Here is a 20,067-nt window from a genome sequence, read left to right on the forward strand (position 1 = left end):
GTGTAGCTGTAACGATTATCAACAGTTTTCCCTACTCTCTATCTGTGCCTCAAAGCTTCTTTCCTGCATATGGAAATCTGTTCTGCTGGCCTGTTTTCCAGCTGACTACAATATAGTCATCTTCAAGTTCAATGTAATAAGCAAGTTCTTGTCGAGCCTCCCACCTCTAATTATCCATTTCTACCCCCATTTCCACCACCAACTAATTAATACACTGTTGTCTCAGTGATTAGTGTACACTCATTAACCCTTATTCTCGAGTGGCTTTTGGGCCTTGATAAGTGGTGACTCCCATGTAAGAAAAAGAAAATGGATTAATACAGATTTATGCCCTCTTTATTTATTTATTTGTTTGTTTTATTTTTAAATATTGTGGCCATTTGAAAATTATTCCAACCTGGACAAAGTATATTTTTGACGTAATTAAATCAAATTTTTATTCGTTAATCTGTCTTTCGTTTGCTCTAACTTGTAGGCAGCAAATATGCCAGACTCTGAACTGTTTGAACTGATTGCTGAGAACAGGAGTATGTCTCGAAAACTTGAGGATTATGGTCAACAAAAGTCTACATCCATTAGCACAGCAAAGCGATTGGCCGAGGTTTGTAATTTATAATAAAACGTGTCAATTATTTTAAACGCTTATCTAAAATTAGCAATACCAGACACCATAACGTTCAGCGCTGGACGAGGCGCACACTGCTACTTAATTTGACACTCATAGTTTTTAAATCAGTAATAAGTACATTTCCCCTACCTCCATCAAAATAAAACCTATATAACTGGATTCACAATAAAATTTACTTTTAAATGGTATTTTAATATCTTTGTTGTGATTTGTATATTCAAAGAAATCAGTATTTAAATCCGACTATTAATGATGAAACCTGTCAGCATAACATGCCTGCTGGCGGTAGATCACTATTTGCAAATAAGTGGTCGGGGTGTGTTCACATAAATACTTGTAGCAGAAGTTGTACCCATTGACAACGATTTTAGTTGTTTTAGCTAATAAGGGAAAATAATTTTCTTTGCTACAGAATTTGAACACACACATAGTCTTTCCAATCAAAAGTTAGACTATCTCAAAGTTGATGCTTTGTAGTACAAAAATAAGTAAAGATAGAAACTGTTCAAACGCTATATAATAGTGAAAATATTAATTTCTTTTGTCCTAAAATTTAAAAAAATTGGATAAAAATTTTTATGCTGGAGTCGTTAGAAATACTGACAAGCGCTTATAAACATGAGAATTTTGATGTGTCGTCGCACACACAAAAGATATCTGTAAACATGCGTTTGTCAACTAACGTACAAACAAAGTATTCATTTTATTTTTTTTTTTTTTTTAATTATGGAAAGCAAAAGAATATTTAAAAAAAATAAATTATTTGAAAAAGAATGACCGACAATCACCACATTTTTAAATGAGTTAAAACACAAACCACTTATCCAGTTAAGTAAAAGAGTAACTTTTATTGGGTTTGTTTTACAATCCACAGAGGTATGAAAAAGTGGCCAAAAAACAATATGAAAGAACTATTTAAAAAAATAAACTCCAACAAAATACTAACATTTCTGAAAAAAGTAAATCTATATAAAAGAATATAACTTTAATTCAATCCAACTTTACACCCCACCCCCAAAAAAGGAAGGAAGCACATCACCTAATGATACAAAAAGTCTGATTTGACTCACTGATTAAATTAAAATATCTATTCCAAAAAAAAAAAAACTGAATTCGGCATTAAATAACCAAAAAAAAAAAAAGAAGGTTGATATGCCGTAAAACCAAACCAAACCAAACCAAAAAACAAATACATAACAAATAAATGTTGCCAAAGGCAAGTACTGTCGAGCATTACATGAAAACAAGAAGAAAAAAAACGGCCATGATGTCATTTGAAGTTTTATTGGTAGAAACTCACCCAATAATTGTAACTGTAACTTGAAGCCGTTAAAAATAAAAGTTAATCATCCTAATTAGTTTAATGAACTTGAAAACATAATTGTAATCTGGGGTTTGTATTACTGTACACATAGATTCGAAAAAGTTATCAAAAAACAAATATAGAACAAATAAATGTTATCAAAGGCAAGATAAGTTACTTTTCTACCTAACTGGATATATTTTTTGTGTTTTTATTCAGTGTAACATGTTTATTCAGCTCGAAAAACATGCAGTGTTTACCGATGTATTGGAAAATTCAAAATGGCAGCCGACTCTCTCTCTCAGAGAGGGTACGTTTGGGAAAAGGTATTATAAATAATAAACTAGACAAAATACTGTTAGAAAACAACCGAATATATGTCAACTTATGTCACGGTAACATATATTGAGCGAATTTCTAACAATATTTTGTCTAGTTTATTATTTATAATACCTTTTCCCAAACGTACCCTCTCCGAGAGAGAGTCGGCTGCCATTTTGAATTTTCCAATACATCGGTAAACACTGCATGTTTTTCGAGCTGAATAAACATGTTACACTGAATAAAAACACAAAAAATATATCCAGTTAGGTAGAAAAGTAACTTATCTTGCCTTTGATAACATTTATTTGTTCTATATTTGTTTTTTGACAACTTTTTCGAATCTATGTGTACAGTAATACAAACCCGTAATCTGTACAAAATTTCCTTTAATTTGATATGCTACAAGCTATATTTTGTTAATAATTCCTTTGAATGTGTCGTGGTGGCCATCTTGGATTTCCTGGTTGCCATCTTGGATTTTTCATGGTGTAATGATGACAAATTATAAAGTTCATCAGAATAATATTTCGAATGATGATAAAGTCTTACCTCCCATTTTTTAAACGTTTTTTTTTATGATGCTTCTACTGGAAGCCGTTAAAATGAAACTTAATTATGCTAATTAGTATAATGTACTGGAAATAATACTTCCTATGATGATAAAGCCTTACTTACCATTTTTCTTAACTGTTTTTATGATGTTTCTTCTTAAAGTTGTTAAAATGAAACTGGAATATGCTAGTTAGTATGCTAATTAATTCGTAACTTACCAAGTGAGATGGTTGTAAATAATGCCAACTGAGCCTTCATGGTATTATGTTAATGTGTTGAAAATTTCATCATAATATCTTAAAAAGATCTGAAGATACAGCTTTTTAAAGAGTCTGTAAATTGTGCAAATTTTCTACCATTTTCAGTCACAAGCTTATATGCATTTGAATAGGACTGACTTAAGGCAAAATGTCCAGTGAACCAGATATATTTTAATACTTTGAATGATCACAACTCCAGTTCTAATCGGCCGATTTAAAAAAAAACTAAAGACATTATTTGTTTTTTATGCTCTTTTCAATAATGCTTGATTTGAGTTTATTCAATCTAAAGAAAAAAATGATGTAGTATTGCTACTAGAATGTTCATACGTAACAATAAATATGTATTCTGCATGAATTAAAATATCATATTTTAGGGAAGATAACTCCACAATAATTAAAACTTGCAAGATCAGCCTTGTAATGCTAATGATTTCACATTAATCACTTCAAAACGATTTTCTTTACAAAAGACTACTTGATTTGTAATGCTAACAATTTCACATTAATCGCTAAAAATCATAAATTTTGATGTTCATAGTTTAAAAAAAAAATTCTTGAATAATTGATATGATTTTTGGAATATGGCATTTTCGTTCTGTGATGGGTACATACATCATAAAGATTTTTTTCTTTTTAGTTAATTATTTTGATTTAATTCTAGACAAGCACCCTATAAACTTGTGTTCCTCCAGCTCTTCTAAACACTATTCCAGTCTTCATGACTTCATTAAGTTTAATATCTGTTTTATGGATTGAGATTTGTATTATTTTGATTATTGTTCTCATGTTAAGTGTCATTTTCACAATGTTTTGGCCAGTGTAACCTCTGACCTTCTTCAGGTGTATCTTGCTGAATTTGTAAATCTTTCTATCGAATTCTGAAATCTGTACGGTATTTCAATTGTATGGGATTGAACGTTGTGCAAATAACACTCAAGATGAGAGCAGTAGTACGAAGAGTCACAATGATACAAATTATCTATCCTTATTTAAAAAAAAAAAAAATCAAACATACTGGCATGTGTTGGACAGTTTTTAGAAATTGACTTCCAAACTAACCTGGATCTCTGACCAGGTATTTCTTTCAAACCATTCTTATCACTTCCGTCCATGTTTTCCTTGGGCTTTCTCTACTGACTGATGCTGCTAACTCAACTGTTCTACATATACTAACTGAAGAGTACTCGTTCATTTTTTTCAATGTGACTATACCATCAAAGTTTTCTGTTTTGCACACATCATCCTATACTGTCCAGATTAATCTTGCTTTGAGGTTATCAGAACTAAGCCTGATTCACATTACACATCCATCACATCATTCTCGTATGATTTCTCTCCATGCAATTCGTCTATATATTAATAGGATAGCGTTTGTGTTCTTTTGTGTGTCACACTTACATCCGAGTGACTGTCATTTAATTGTTATGGACTTCCATTTCTTGTGGTCCTGAATATGACCTTAAACTATATCCAGTGGTAAGGCACCAGCTTGCGGGCTTTGGGGAGTGTGGAGCCATCCTTTAATTACCATTGCTCCCAGGTTCACTTTGACTCGGAGTGGTAGTACTTGTTAGGGTCCCAACTATGAGTTGAATAGAAACTGATTTGAAAACAACAAATATATTCTATTAAAAAAATTTTCTTCAAAATCTTTGGATTCAGCATTAAATAACCCAAAAAGTGTTGATATGCCGTAAAACAAAAACAACCAACCAACCAATCCATTTCTTGTAATAAATAATTTTTCCAAGAATTCTTCATAAGTTTTGGTTTCGATTTCGATTATAGCTGATGGCACTTAAGTCATCTATTTTTTTTATAATTTTATCAAGAATTCTTCATAAGTTTTGGTTTTGATTATAGCTGAAGGAACTCAAGTTGTGTATCTCTATAGATATATAAAACTCAAATGTAACGGGTGTTGTAACCCAACATCCGGTTTACGACTTCCGGTTGCGTATGCGTACATAAACATAAACCCATAACAGTGTAAACAAATAATCACAAATTGCTGAACCGGTTTGATTCGAACAAACGGACGTCCTTAGAAAAGCGAATATCTTAAATTTATTGAATAAAAACTTCAAGATATGGGAAGCAAACGCAAAACATGATTACAAATATGCATAATCATCGACCTGTTTCATATATATGATATATATTATACTAAATAATTAACGCGACAATAAAATGTATTGTTTTACTGTGTATGTTTTCAGCGTCCCAATTTTTTTTTCGTGTTTAAATTATCCAAATAAACGATTGTTAATACTTCCTGCTTTATTTTTTTTTTTTACATCGTTCATTTCCATATTACGTTTAAGTTATTTTAATGCAATTTTCTTACAAATAAATCTACTTTGACCCGTTGACAACCATAAGAGTATTTTACAACAGGGATTTATCCACTGCCTTCCTTTTTTTTTTTTTTAAATTTATTCTCCATTTTTTAATACACCTTTCTTAAACATTCATACATTTTCTTCTACACTACCAACATAAATAACCCCGAAAATGTTTTTTTTTTTTAAATTGCGTTACAGTGCACATTTACCTATAACTATGGCAAACCACTTATAATTCAATGGCTGTAAGTTTTTTTTTTTTTCAAAAATAAACAATTATAAACCGAACAACTCATATAAATCTATCTATATTCTTTTTTCATTTCAATATACTTTCATAGAAATGTTTCTGTTATGTCACAAAAATTATTTTCTTTACGTTACAAGTGTCATGCTCATACATAATTTCCAGAGCTAATATAAAATACTGACCCAACGGGTCACAGGTAGTCTAGTATATATATATATATATATATATATATATATATAGATAGATAGATAGACAGATATAGATATTGTTTTTCATAAGTTTTGGTTTCGATTTCAATTCAAGTTGATGCACCCAAGTCATATGAATATATTTTTTTATTTTGGAAATCACAACTTTATAATATATAAAAATCGATAGAACATTAACTCTATAATAATATATACAAAATCTGCAAGAATTAAAATATATTTTAGCGTACTTTATAACTGGGCTATGCTGGCCTTCCCTGCTAACTTAGATAAATACTTTTGTAGTTTTAACAAAAGAGCTACAATAACATCAGAGCATCTCCATTTACGCTGAACGTCCACAGAATGCCAACATCAATATATTACATATGAATGAGTCCCTTGCTAGTTATTATTATATTTACAGTAGCAAAAAGAATTGGTGCACTGTAGTGATACACTATACAATAACTACTAAAGAAAAAATATAAATATATATAACACATTATTGGATTGTTAAGATTTGTGATATCAGAAACATCATAAATGGAATGTGAGGACTAAAGAACAAAAAAAAAATGAAAGCAATATTGTTATTATATTTACAATTGGTGGACCGTAGTGCAACACTATTACAACTACTAATATATATAAATATATAGAACACGCATTATTGTATTAAGATGATCTGTGATGTTTTATCATCTCTTGTTTTTTTTGTGTTTCTCCTTAGTTTTTAGGTGATCAAATGGTAAAAGATGCTGGGTTGAGTTGTCGTTATGTTATTTCTAAGAAACCAGAAGGTGCTCCAGTCACAGAACGGTAAGGAGATTTAAAAAAAATAAATTTTTTTTTACTTTATTATTCTCGTACATTAGTTTTTTTCATATTATTTAGATTCTTTGCAAGACCATGGTGCAGTGCATGAAGTACTTCAAGTGTATCGGGTCAAACTTGGGAATCTTTTTGTCAAACTCGGATAAATTACTAGGTAAAATTCAGTTGTAAGTGATACACTTCTGGAGATTCAAGGTTCAATCCTCGGTATAGGTGACACCCAAAATACAATTGATTATTTAGGATTTCTACTCAGTCATGGCTGACAGAATGAGAGCACAAAATATTAAATAAAGGGTTCCGTTTGAAATTCCATGCCGATTGCTGAGTTCAATAGAAAAATTCCAGAGCTTGATAAGATACACCTGAAGAAGGTTGGAGGTTATATTGACCAAAGCGTTGTGAAAATAACACTAAAGATAAGATCAGTATCCTCATCATCATCCTGCTCCTCAGCCTCCTCATCATCCTCATCATCATCCTCATCCTCATCATCTCAAACGACTGAAGACTTTGCATCAACAATTCTTACATTGTATTTCTTGACTTTCATTTTATCATTAAACGATTGTTTAGTCTATGATTTTTTTTTCAAAGACAATTATTAGCTACGTTTAGAATTCTGGAGACTCTAACGATGGAGAAAGATGACAAGATTTTTTTTTTACTTTATTCTTGTACATTAGTCTTTCGTATTATTTGAATTCTTTGGATTACTTGTGGAACCGTGGTGGAGTGGATAAAGCACTTGGTAAAATTCAGTTGTAATGCTACACTCTTCTTAAGATTCAAGGTTCAATCTTTTGGTGCGGGGCGACACTCAAAATACAATCGCTAATTACTTAGGATTTCTAGCCAGTCCTGACTGACGGAACAAGAGCATGCTATGCTCGTGTGTTAATAAAGGGTTCTGTTTGAAATTCTGTGGAGATTCCAGTTTGAGAGAAAGATTCCAGAGTTTTGCAAGATACATCTGAAGAAGGTCAGAGGTTACATCAAGTGAAATGTGAAAATAATAATTTATTTTCGGACTACTAGTTTCATCTTTATTAGTTGTTGTTTTTCATCTTTTATTGGTTTGTTTATTCACAACGTTTCGGCCAACTAATTCCTCTGGCCTTCGTCAGGTGAATAACCAATCCAATAAAAGATGAAAAAACAACAACTAATAAAGATGGGACTAGTAGTCCGAAAAAAAAAATAAATTAATATACATAATGCTCATCTCAAAAATGAATTCCAATTAAGGAGTAATATATAAACAGAACAGTAGTTTGAAGAATCCAAATAAAACAAACAATCCTATCATCATCTGAAATAACTGAAGACTTTGGTTTTTCCTGACTTTCATATTTTTTTCTCCAAGACAAATATTAGCTCCATTTGGAATTCTGGAGACTCTAACGATGGAAATCTACATTTCTTGATCAAATTACGCATGCTGAATAATTATCTTGCATAACAAGTATAGCATCTCGAGTACCATTCTCGTAACGTTTTGGCCAATGTAACCTCCGACCTTCAATTCCATACATTTAAAACTCTGTACAGATTCCTGAGTTCAAGATACACCTGAAGAAGGTTTCATCGACTGAAACGTGAAAATAACGCTCAAGATGAGAAGAATAGTCCAATTAATCCAAATCGTATGAATAATTAATCCTCATCTCAAAAATCAGAAACACAATATTAAAGTCTTTGTTGATCTACAAAGCTGGATTAAAAATTTCTCGTGTTACATAGTGGAGTGATATTATTCTTGTCATGTAAACTTCAATCTCCATCTTGAATGTTGGTCAAGTGTGAACTGGGCTGTTTGATTTCATGTATTTTTTTACTGTTATTTAATTTTAAATTCAGCTTTTGTCAAATTCTGATCCTGTTTTCTTAATTTGAAGTCGCTTATTAATTTGAGTGTATCTCTTCCTTTCCCTATTTATTTTCTTCCCTCTTATTTAATGACAGATCAAAATGATAAAGTTTCCAATGGTTTTATTGTTATCGAATATACAGTATACATTGGCATTTTTGGCCAAGATCAAAGTGTAGTATCTGTTCTTCAGATGCTGCACTTCCATTTCTTGTTCTCTTTCAGTGGAGGAGCAATCCTTCATGACTGAAACAATTTTTAATTTTTTTTTACCTTTTCTCCACGTTAAAAAACGACCTTGGTGTTTAACTCTGCCCCATGGGGAGGCATTGTAAATAGGTAAATCATTCACTAACCTGGAATGGAGAGCTGTCACAAAACCGACCACTCTCTCTCTTTCCCACCTGTCTATTTTTTCTCTCTATCTCTTCCTGCCTTTCTTTCCTATCCAACCCCTCGCTCTTTATATCCCATCACATCAACAGCAGTACACACATGTATATGTATGTATGTGTGTGTATGTATATATATATAGAGAGAAAGAGAGTATTTTTTAGAGGTGGCAAACTTTAAATGGACAACTCTATTTTCTTTAATTGTAAATTTGAAAAATATCAGTTATTTTGAATTCAGCTTGGTTTGGCAATTCATTATAGAGATAGATAAGATAAAAATGCCTTATCTCTCTCTCTCTCTCTCTCTCTCTCTCTATATATATATATATATATATATATATATATATATATATATATATAAGACACTGATAGAATTCAGATGAAAATCCTGATAGATATTACTTGAAGTAATACTTTCAAGGAGATCCTAGCCAAAAAGTCCATGGATTAAGGAAGTAAAAATAACCCCTTCTCTATATTCCTTTGTCAAGCAATAAATTCTTAAATCGAATATATGCCTCTATATGTTGTTTTTTCAGAATTTAAAACTTAAACACGAAACTTTATGTATATATATATATATATATATGAAAGGCTTTTAAAATGTGTTTCTCGCGTTGGTTAGATTCCGTGAGAAGTTTTCGCATACTTCCCAGATCTTAATATCTCGCATTCGCAAACGGACAGAATTCCCACGTTCCATCGTCGCCAGTTTTTTTTTCTCGTATAAATAAAGCAAAACTATTGGAACACAACCGCCTAGCCTTGGAACCGTCGTCGCCAGTGTTTGTTTTTCTTTTTCGTATAAACAAAGCAAAAACTATTGGAACGCAACCGCCTGGCCTGCGGGCCGGGTAGTATCTGTTCTGTAATTGGTCCTTGTTCAATGTAGGTGTAACCCTTCATACTGAGACAATTACTATTTTATTTGGATACTGCCAGAGTGCCCCCTTGTTGGGGGAGCTGCCCCCCCCCCCAACACACACAGACATTAAAAACGACCTTATGTCTAATTTGATTTTGTGGGAGGTTTAAAATCAATGACATTTTTGCAAGTCATCTTTTGTTTTTGATTGACTACGTTAAATTTGAACGCTTTAGACTTTCGGTCGCGTCATGGAGTAGCGGTAAGATGTCAGATTTTCTGTCACTTTCTTTTCCGCCTTCAGGTCATGGGTTCAAGCCTGTCTGCTTGCTACTACATTTTTTTTTTTTTTTTGTTGCTCTACACACACCTGAACACCCGGGCAACGTCGGGCACCCAGGCTAATATATATATATATATATATATATATATATATATATATATATATATATATATATATATATATTCCAAAGTAAATTACAAATCCTTATCATAACGAATTCAAATACTATTTACATCATGTTTTCATTCATAATATTTTATTTTATTTTGTAGAGCTATTCCTATGGCAATTTTCCAGGCTGAGCCAGGCGTTAGAAAACATTTTTTGAAGAAGTGGCTGAAAAGTTCTCACAGTGATTTTGATATTAGAGATGTAAGTGTCTGTATAAATATATATGAGCTTTGCAAAAAAAAAAAAACCCAAAAAAAACAAAAAAACTTGAAATTGTAACGAAAAGGGAGGTAAATCTTTTCTGAAAACTGAAAATCTTTTTTTAGTTGAACTTAATTTTCACTAATTGTCTTCAAAAACTGTTTTCATTAATTATTAATTTTCTACCTCATCGTTTTTCATAATTTTTGGATGTTTTCATTACTATGACATGACAGTTCAGTAGATAACATTAGCTTCAACCAAACACAATAGACCACTTGGAAGACATAATTTGACGAGTTATTACAGAAATATAGCCTAATTTAATACGTAGAGTTAGTGAAAATTGGACCTAGATTATGCTATATTTTACGCGAGCCCATATGCCTGAAATTGTATTTAAATTATAAACGCCAAAAGTTAATCTTTGAAATAAACCACATATTTGTATGATAAAAAATATTTTTCTGTGATTTATTTTAATTTAAGACGTGATGATTCTAAGTTCAATCCTCGGCTAGGGAAAGGTCAACGAACTCTCTCTCCCTATATATATATATATATATATATGTATATATATATATATATATAGAGAGAGAGAGAGAGAGAATAAATGACAAAAAACTATATTCCAAAATTCGTGATGTTGATCCTCTTATAATTTATTCCTTTAATTCAGTTGACTTTTATAATTGTTCACAGTATCTGTTTCGTAGCGCAAAATCAATCACTTAATTATTATCATCAAGCAGTGAATCTATTATGCCTTTAACTCATCAGAAGAAATAGCAACAGTCCATCCGTCAAAAGGAAATGAAGTGTGATTTGACATGATTAAAATCCGAAAATTGAAAGAGAAGCTGTATATACCTTTAATGTTTCCATTACGCCATTTTGAATATATATATATATATATATATATATATACACTCAGCTTTAGTATAATAGACTAGCAGGAAGACCCAAGATTGAATGAGGATCAATAAACGTTCCACCCTCATACTTTATTCGTTTATTCTCATCAAAATCAGTTTTTAATCAAATCGATTAATTGCCTGCTCTAGATAGGGACCTCCTCCCCTCCCTCATCCACAGTGTACCGAGAGGACTTTCACATGTCTCTCTGCAGTGACTTAGTTCACAAGTGACTATTTTAAATGCCTGTACAAAAAAAAGTCTCAAAACTTATCAAGGGCATCTCTTAAATGTCAAATATTAATCTTTGGAATAAACCACATATTTGTATAATAAAAATATTTTTCTGTGATTTATTTTAATTTAAAGTTCACCACCTCTAAAAAAAACATTAAAATAAAAACAGTAGATATTATTATATTGAAGATTACAGTGTAAGAAGATGAGTCACGCATGTAATTTAGTAAAGTTCAAAGGGAATTTTGTTGATTTTTAGATATTGGATTGGCAGTACTACATTGATCGTCTTGGAGCTGCAATTCAGAAAATTATTACAATTCCGGCTGCTCTTCAGCAGGTAAGTTTTAGATATTTTACCAAATTTTGTAAAACTCAAATTTTCTATTCTATTTATTTATTTTTTATTCATTTTTTTTTATTTCTTTTATTTTTATTGATTTCTTTTTATTTCTTTTCTTTTTATTTATTTTTTTTCTTCAGTAGGTAAGTTTTAGATATTTCACTGAATTATGTGATAATCAATACAATGTATTTCTGTTTTATTTATCTTTTCTAATTTATTTATTTATTATTTATTTATTCATTTATTTTATTTATTTATTGAGCAAAACAAAGAAAGTCCCAACTAAAGTTAATAAATAGTAATGTTAAACTGTAGCTTCCCAAGTTAATATTTGTTTATCTGTATCCCGAAAATCAGTTAACACCAAAATTAAATTTGCAGAAAAAAGTTGTTTTTTTTTTTGTATTTTTTTTTTTTTAATCAAGAAAATGTTTTTTAATTGATAGAACAAAAAAAAAAAGAAAGAAAGAAATTTATAAATTTCAATTGAGAAACTATGTTTTTTGAGAATTATTAAAAATCACCTTGTAAAGTTTGCTACTTTTACTGTGAAGGAATAAAAAAAAAATTTTGAAGTTAATTTACTTGAGTGATAGTGTGAGGTGGAAATCCTTTTTCAACTTACATTTTATTTAATTGAATTTGAAAACAATAGAAAAGAAAATGTGACCTCACTAATGAGAGGAAGAGAGAGAGAGGTTTATGATAACGGTCTTTCTTTTTTGACAAATTTCAATATTTGCTTCCTGAGACTGAAGCCTCTTCCCAACTCTAATAGATTCATGCTGAATTTAACCAATATTTTTTATTGAATATTTTTATCTCTGGTGCTACTAGATCAGGCTGTCTGAAAAAAACAGTGACTTCCTGACTAAAATGCTCATAAATGTTATTGTTTTTCCTTCTCTTTTGTACAAGTCAACCATGTCCTGCAAAGCCCCCTTCTCTTCCCTCCCGTTTAAAATTTTTTTTTCTTCTTCCTTCCCCACTTCCCCATTAGCTTCCTGACTCAAAACGCACCAAATAATAACATTATAACCTTTGCAAGGCTCAATCAATGAGTAACTATTTAAAGATATAAACAAATTGAAGAATAGAACCTTTTTCAGAATTGCTGGATTCGGCATTAAATAACCTGAAAAGGGTTGATATGCCAGAAAAAAAAAAAGGATATTTTTATCATGTTTGTCAGTTGTCACCTGCTGCTATTTTATTGACAAAATGTTTTTACACTTGCCAACAGTTTATATAGCTGCTGAAATATGCTGCTAGCACAGTCTGTGTTCTGCATAAGTACCAAAAATGGTATCGTGCAACAAGCCGTTTAAAAAGACAGGTGGAAGCTATTTATATTCACATACAGTAAATAACTGGAACATTATAGCAAAAAATAAATAAAAAAACAATAGTCTAGTATGAAATTCAAGCTGACAGTGGCATAAAATATTGGAACTGAAAAAGACGCACACATTTACAAATTTGCCACAAAATGCATAAAAAATGATTGGCAAATGTCTGGCGGTAGTTTCATGATCTTCATCTATTTTCTTTTGTGTTTTCCGTGGTGATTAATTGTGGTTCCGTTGAGGGAAACTGTCATGGTAAAACTCGCGTAGAATCAATTTGAACACTTCTGAGCATGCTTATCTTTCCATTTATTGTTTATACAAAAATACCATCCAATTCCTGAACAGATATGGTGGCAATTAGACATAAAAATATAATGTAGTTCCTGAACTGTGGAGATGAGACGTTAAAATTATCTCCTTGTCGAAAGATGGAACTCCAGTATTTCTATCATTAGTTAAAATTGCCTGCCAAACCAACTTGCTGTACATTTTTGTGTACCTGTGTCTTCATTTCAGTCAGATACAGTCACAAAATATCTTTCTCTGGCAATCAACTCTTCAACAATCTCCCTCCCAAAGTTTCATTTATTATTTCCTGCTTCGAAAGAGAATTTGACCATATTTTTTAGAGGTGGAAGGGTAATCTCTATTTAACCGGATATTGTGTGCACGTCTATCTATTTATAGAAGAATATTCTTCATTATGCTGTTAAGTTTTTTACTTTTTTTGGTAGAAGGGGAGGTAGATAAAGTCCTATCCTTTTCTAATGTGGGAAAAAATAAATCCAGGTTTGTGATAAAAAAATTTTTAAAATAAAAAAAAAAAATTTTTTTTTTTAATTTAAAAAAAAAATTTTTTTTTTAAATTAAAAAAAATATCAATAGTTAGGATTCATCGTAAAAACAAATACTGCTGACTACAGGAAAGTTTGACAGAAAGATTCCCGAATTTGACAAGATAGTTTTTGACAAATAAAGTTGATTTGAATCAATTGTTTAATTTGGTAAAAAAACTAAGGAATCTATTTTTAGATATTACTGAAACATTGAAATTTTTGCATTTTTTTCAGTCCTCCTAGGTGGAAACAAGCCAGGCTACTGTTCTCATTTTGAGTGTTATTAAATCAATAGGCATGTGCATATGGACTGCAATAGTGAAGGGGTGGAATTTTGCTGCTTGTTGGATTAGATAGAAGTATGTATGTCGAGGGGTGAAAGGTGCAAAAGTACTATGAGTTCATCACAGCATGTTAAAGTACTTGAAAAACTTCTTCTTTTTTTTTTTAAAATGCTATTCTGTTCTCTTTTTAGGTATCAAATCCTGTACCACGAATGCCTCATCCGGATTGGTTGCAAAAGAAGCTGTTGGAAAGATATGATGTTTTCAAACAAAGAAAAATCAGTGAACTTTTTTTACCTCAAGAGAAACCACAGGTATCGGAACTTAATAACATTTATAGTCACACAAAAATCATGCGAGGAATGTGGAATTAAAAAAAAAAAAAAAAAAATCTGGACTATTCAGAATTTTTCCGACGGGGTGGGTGGAACGATAAAAGTGTCGGCCTAAAGAAAGCAACACTACAGCTTTATTTTAAAACTCAATTCAGGTAACGTTATTATGTAGTAGCAATGTACCAACGTCGACCGGTAAAAACAATAAAGAGTACATTGGATAATGAAGGTGTTAATAAGAACTACTTGTCAGCGAAATCTGTTCATACTAGAAATCAATGTTGTAATGGCGAGATTTCATTTGGTTGTCATTTAATTTGGTTGTCTAGTCCACAATAAAAAAAAAAAAAAAATTACAGACTTTTAGCCTCCATGAAAAAAAGAATGGGTATGAAATGTAAATTAACCTCAGTCCAGAAAGATATATATATATATATCTATATCTCTATCTATCTCTCTATATATATATATATATATATATATATATATATATATATATAACTACTTCATTTACTCACATAAAATTAATATATGAAAGCATAAATTTATGCGTAAACTTTAAGTATTTACTTCAAAGTGCTCAATACGTAGGTAGAGCTAGTTAGTAATTTATAAAATATATATGGCGATTAAGCTACACTGAATATTTCGCATTTCATCCACTTCTTCAGGCTTATGCGGAATATATATATATATGAATGTTTATTTTCTAATGTATTGTGTATTTTTTTTAGAAACCAAGGAATGGAAAGATCAAGTTTAATGTAAAAACAGATAGTACACTTTGGTCTTAGTCAAACAGTCCAGGACATTTCTGTGTGTTTTGTCTATATGCTGTGTTGTCTATTGCAATAGTTAGTAAAACAGTGACTTTATCAGACAAAAATATTATGTGTTATGGAACAGAACTGAATAAAATAAAACAGATGCAGACCTTGTGGGTATTTTTGGGTTTAATTAGTTTTGTATAAACGAGTATTGTCTACGACAATGCGAGTTACATGTATCAAATCGTAAATATTTATTGCTGTAATTGTTTTAGCGGGTGAAAAAATGCAAGTACTGGCTAATCAACAACTGTTGAAATGCAAACGAAGGAATGTAATGTTAGGAAAAACAAAAGTGTGACTGTACTATCATGAGAAGCACATGAATGCTGTTGGTGTCATTGTTGTCGATGCATGATTGTTTGTATGGAACTTGGGAGGGGGGGGGGTCATTCAGCGATTAGACCAAAACATGTTAAACGATTTTCGGTTAGCATGGCACCATATTTGAATTCAGTTGATCCGATATCTAACCGTTTAGAAATTGTTGAACATCGAGAGAATATTGGAATAACGGAATGAAAGAAAGCAAACATAGAAATTGCAGGAAAAGTCAAGTTGAAAAATAAGGTGTGGTGGAAAGAGGAAAACAGTAACAAATAAAATGAAATAATTCCGGGCGTTGGTGACAAGGTATTACTATGAAATAATGGCCTCAGTGTATGATGGGAATGTGTAAGGAGAAAGTCTTGAGGGAGTAAGTATTGTGCTACCCCCTCTCTATGTGTGTTGTTTGGGAGAATGAATTTTGCCGAAATTTATATAGGAAGAAACGATACTGGTTAAAAGGGAAGCGTAATATCCAGAAAACTTGCACCAAATGTAGGGAGCCTGTGTGAACATATTGAATTTTTATGTGTCGTCTGTATTTTCAAAGCTATAAGGTCATGTTTTGTAGAGGGGGAAAAATCGTTATTATTTAATTATAGTAGAGATAAATATTTCTTCGTTATTATCCACAGACATGTGTTTCATCTTTTCTAGAATAATCAGTGTGAAGGTAACTGTTTAGCTGGTCACATAATTCAACCCCAGATATGAATCGGTTTATAAGTTAAATCCGAACTCAAATATTCAAACATTTTTTTTGATGATATTTTTGTAGATAGAAGATACTTCAGCAGCATCACCAGCTGTGAAAGACATAGAAGACATTGGTAGCAGCCCCAAAACTCAGGGACCCCTGTGCTCAAGAGTGACCAAGAGAAAAAGAGAATTGTCCAGTGAAAATACAGACGGTAAAGGCTCTGATTCACAGAATGACTCCAAGATCCAAACCTGGAGGGATATATTAGGGCCGCCACCACCTATGGGTCGGACGAAGGTACACATTTTGCTTCTTTTTTATTTTATTTATTTACTAGCGAGGGGTACCCGGCGTTGCCCGGGTGTTTGGGGGGGGGGTTAAAAAAAAAGTAAGTATGAGGATCGAACCCGAACAGTTGAGGCAAAGTTGTAAATTAAAGTGTGAAAAAAAAAGAAGTGCGATGTTAACCATTGCCCCACCACGAGAGGCTAATGGAAACGTGTTTGAATTTATTTAATTAGTTGGATTTAGCAGGTGCCCGTTTTAATGAGTTAATGAGGTCAAGGTTGACTGCGGGATAGTAATCATTTACTGCTGAATGCTTTTTTTTCCCCCCAAGATGTTATAGGAAAAAGACTAACCCACATGCGGCGAGCGACAAATGTTGAATATTTATCTTCCTGAAATCAAGCAAATTAAATAGACAGGCGAGCTTCGTTGTTAACTGTGAGATATTACGATTTCTATGTGATATAAAAAGTTTTAAAAAGTTGTGAACCGACCGACCGCTTCTCTGAAAGAAGCCTTTTGTAGACACACAGAAAAAGCAAACACGCATACATACATACATACATACATTTTCGCTTTTATATTTATAGATTTATTTTTTACACCAAGTAGTTTTATGTCTTGTCTGGAGTGATTTCCATAAATAAATATGGAAATTGCTCCAGACAGTACATGAAACCACTTGTTGTAAGGAGCTTGAAAAAAAACTCATAATACTTAAAGGTCAAAATCTACCCCCCCCCCCAAAAAAAAGTGTTAAATGAATGGATTCCAACCAAGAAAACAGCAATTCTTCCCCTTTTGTCAGAAACATCGAACATGGAATATGAGGACTACAGGACAAAATAAGGGAAAAGTTATGTAAAGCCGTCTAATTTGTACTTTGTAGAGTTAGCTATTTTTTTGAAAATAGATGAAATATTTTTCGTAAAAAAAACAAAAAAAACTGTTTTAATTAGAAATCGATTTTAGTATATATTGATGAGTTTTAAATTTTAAAATTGTTATCAGGGTTTTTCTGTGTGCAGGGTGAGGATCCTGCAGTGATTTTTTTTATTATGGTGTATTCATTGGTTAGGCTTTTAGAAGGGTTGAGTCACTAATATGCCCAAGCAAATTTTTACCCAGAATAGTAGTACCTGTTAGGGTCTTATTAGGTACGTGCAAAATGTATAAATGTTTTACTTGAAAATTTACCAAATATCAGGAAATTAACCAATTTTAATGAAATTTTCAGTATTTATCAAATAATGATCACAGAATATAATGAACCCATTATTTTTATTTAAATCTTACTGGAAATGTATTATTTTGTTTAAACAAAAAATACCTTTACTAAATTTCTGATTTTCAGTAGTAAAAAAAAAATGAATGAATTTATTTTTGCTTTTTTTTTTAATGAAAATAAAGCATCATAAATTATAATAAATAAAAAAAAATTAATTTTTTATAGTCCATAATAATGACTTCAATATAAATTAATTTCTGGAACTACTGATATTATCATTAACTTTCACAAAGGCATCACCACTTATGTAGGCCAAGAGGCTACTCGAGGATAAGGGTTAAAGAGTGTACAGTAGAAATTAGACAATATAGTAATCGTTAGTAATGGAAATTCAGTGAATTTGTTAACAAGTGGAACAGCTCATCAAGAACTTGTTTATGTTAGACTTGAAGACAACCATATTGTAGTTAGCTGGAAAGCAGGAAAATGGAAGACAATTCCACAGGCATGCAGTTCTAAGAAAGAAGCTTTGTTCATGGAATCTATATTTAGGTTTAGGCACAGATAACGAGTGAGGGGAAATTATTGATAGTGTTTTCAGCTAGACAAGTGTTTCTTGTGAAAGTTTGGCAAGGGGGGACCATAGATTGAAGCTCAGTCAAACACTTTCCATGAAAATAACGATACATCAGAGACAAACTCGCAACATCTCTTCTGTGAGATAGAGGCTGCAGGGAAGAGAAAAGGACATCTCCTACGAGGCTACAAAGTCTATTTTGAACTCTATCAAGGCAGGACAAGTCCTATCTAGTAGCTCCTTCCCAGATGTGGCAACAGTATTCCATCCTTGGACGAACCTGGCTCTTATATAGATAGAGAATTGCATCAGCAGTAAGATATCTACTGGATTGAGAGGATCCCACCATTTTTCCAGTGGCCTTGGCAACAGATTTGATGTACGTGTTCCATTTAAGATTACGAGTAAAGGTCAAGCCCAGAAGCTTGTCAAAACTTGAGGCCTCCTCAAGATGAGAGCCATTCATTTCAACTGATGCCAAATGGGGATCAGAATGTTGATGATGTAAAGAGAGAAGCTTGGTTTTAGATGCATTAAAAGTAACCAGCCACTCCTTTCCCCATTGTACCACGTGCTCAAGATCAGAGGAGAGAGAATCGAAGAGAATTTGGTTGTTTACTGTCTTAGATGTGCTACCATAGATGGTAGTGTCATCAGCATAAATGTCTACAAATGATGTAAGGATGTGATCTGGAAGATCATTAATGTAGATCAGGAAAAGAGTTGGGCCGAGGATGGAACTCTGAAGGACTTCAGCATTGATACTGTGAGCTTCTGATTTTTGCCCATCAACTACTACTATGAACCTATCAAAAAGAAATGATTTAATAATCGAGAAGACATTTCCAGCTATGGTATAGCTGGAGATCTTGTGAAGTAAACCTTTATGCCGTACCCTATCAAAGGCCTTAGATATGTCAAGAGCAATTGCCCTAGAAAGGTTACCTCCGTCGAGAGATTCGCAAATCCTATGAGATATAACTGTAAGCACATCTGCTGTAGATCTAGCAGAACGGAAACCATGTTGTGTGTCACTAAGAAGGTTATTTTTGCTGAGATGGTTGATTACTTCTGTATTTAACACAGATTCCAGCAACTTACTCATGACGCACAGGAGACTTATTGGCCTGTACTGAGAGGGAGATGAACGATCACCTGAATTCTTAAATACAGGGCATACTGATGAGATTTTCCAGGGTGATGGGAAGCAATTCTCCTTAAGAACGTTTAAACAGTTTTGTAAGTATGGGCGCTAGTTCTGGTTGAAGTTTTTTGAGTACTATAATTGGAATACCGTCAGGGCCGGTTGCTTTACTGGAATCAAGGTTTTTAATTAGCTTGGC

At 32.1% G+C, this 20,067-nt stretch overlaps 1 protein-coding gene across 1 annotated transcript in view; it reads left to right on the forward strand.

The window, feature by feature from the left end:
* Positions 1–20,067, forward strand: part of LOC145248856 (DNA polymerase epsilon catalytic subunit A-like) — a 191,724-nt gene that overhangs the window by 87,318 nt on the left and 84,339 nt on the right. The window contains exons 24-29 of the mRNA XM_080110580.1: positions 476–601; positions 6,587–6,675; positions 10,376–10,475; positions 11,887–11,967; positions 14,634–14,756; positions 16,710–16,928. Of these exons, the coding sequence (XP_079966706.1) occupies positions 476–601; positions 6,587–6,675; positions 10,376–10,475; positions 11,887–11,967; positions 14,634–14,756; positions 16,710–16,928 (738 nt within the window). The remainder of the gene's footprint in view (positions 1–475; positions 602–6,586; positions 6,676–10,375; positions 10,476–11,886; positions 11,968–14,633; positions 14,757–16,709; positions 16,929–20,067) is intronic.

Source organism: Euprymna scolopes, chromosome 27 (genome assembly GCF_053919585.1).
Source record: "Euprymna scolopes isolate OS-2025 chromosome 27, ASM5391958v1, whole genome shotgun sequence".
Lineage (NCBI taxonomy): Eukaryota > Metazoa > Mollusca > Cephalopoda > Sepiida > Sepiolidae > Euprymna > Euprymna scolopes.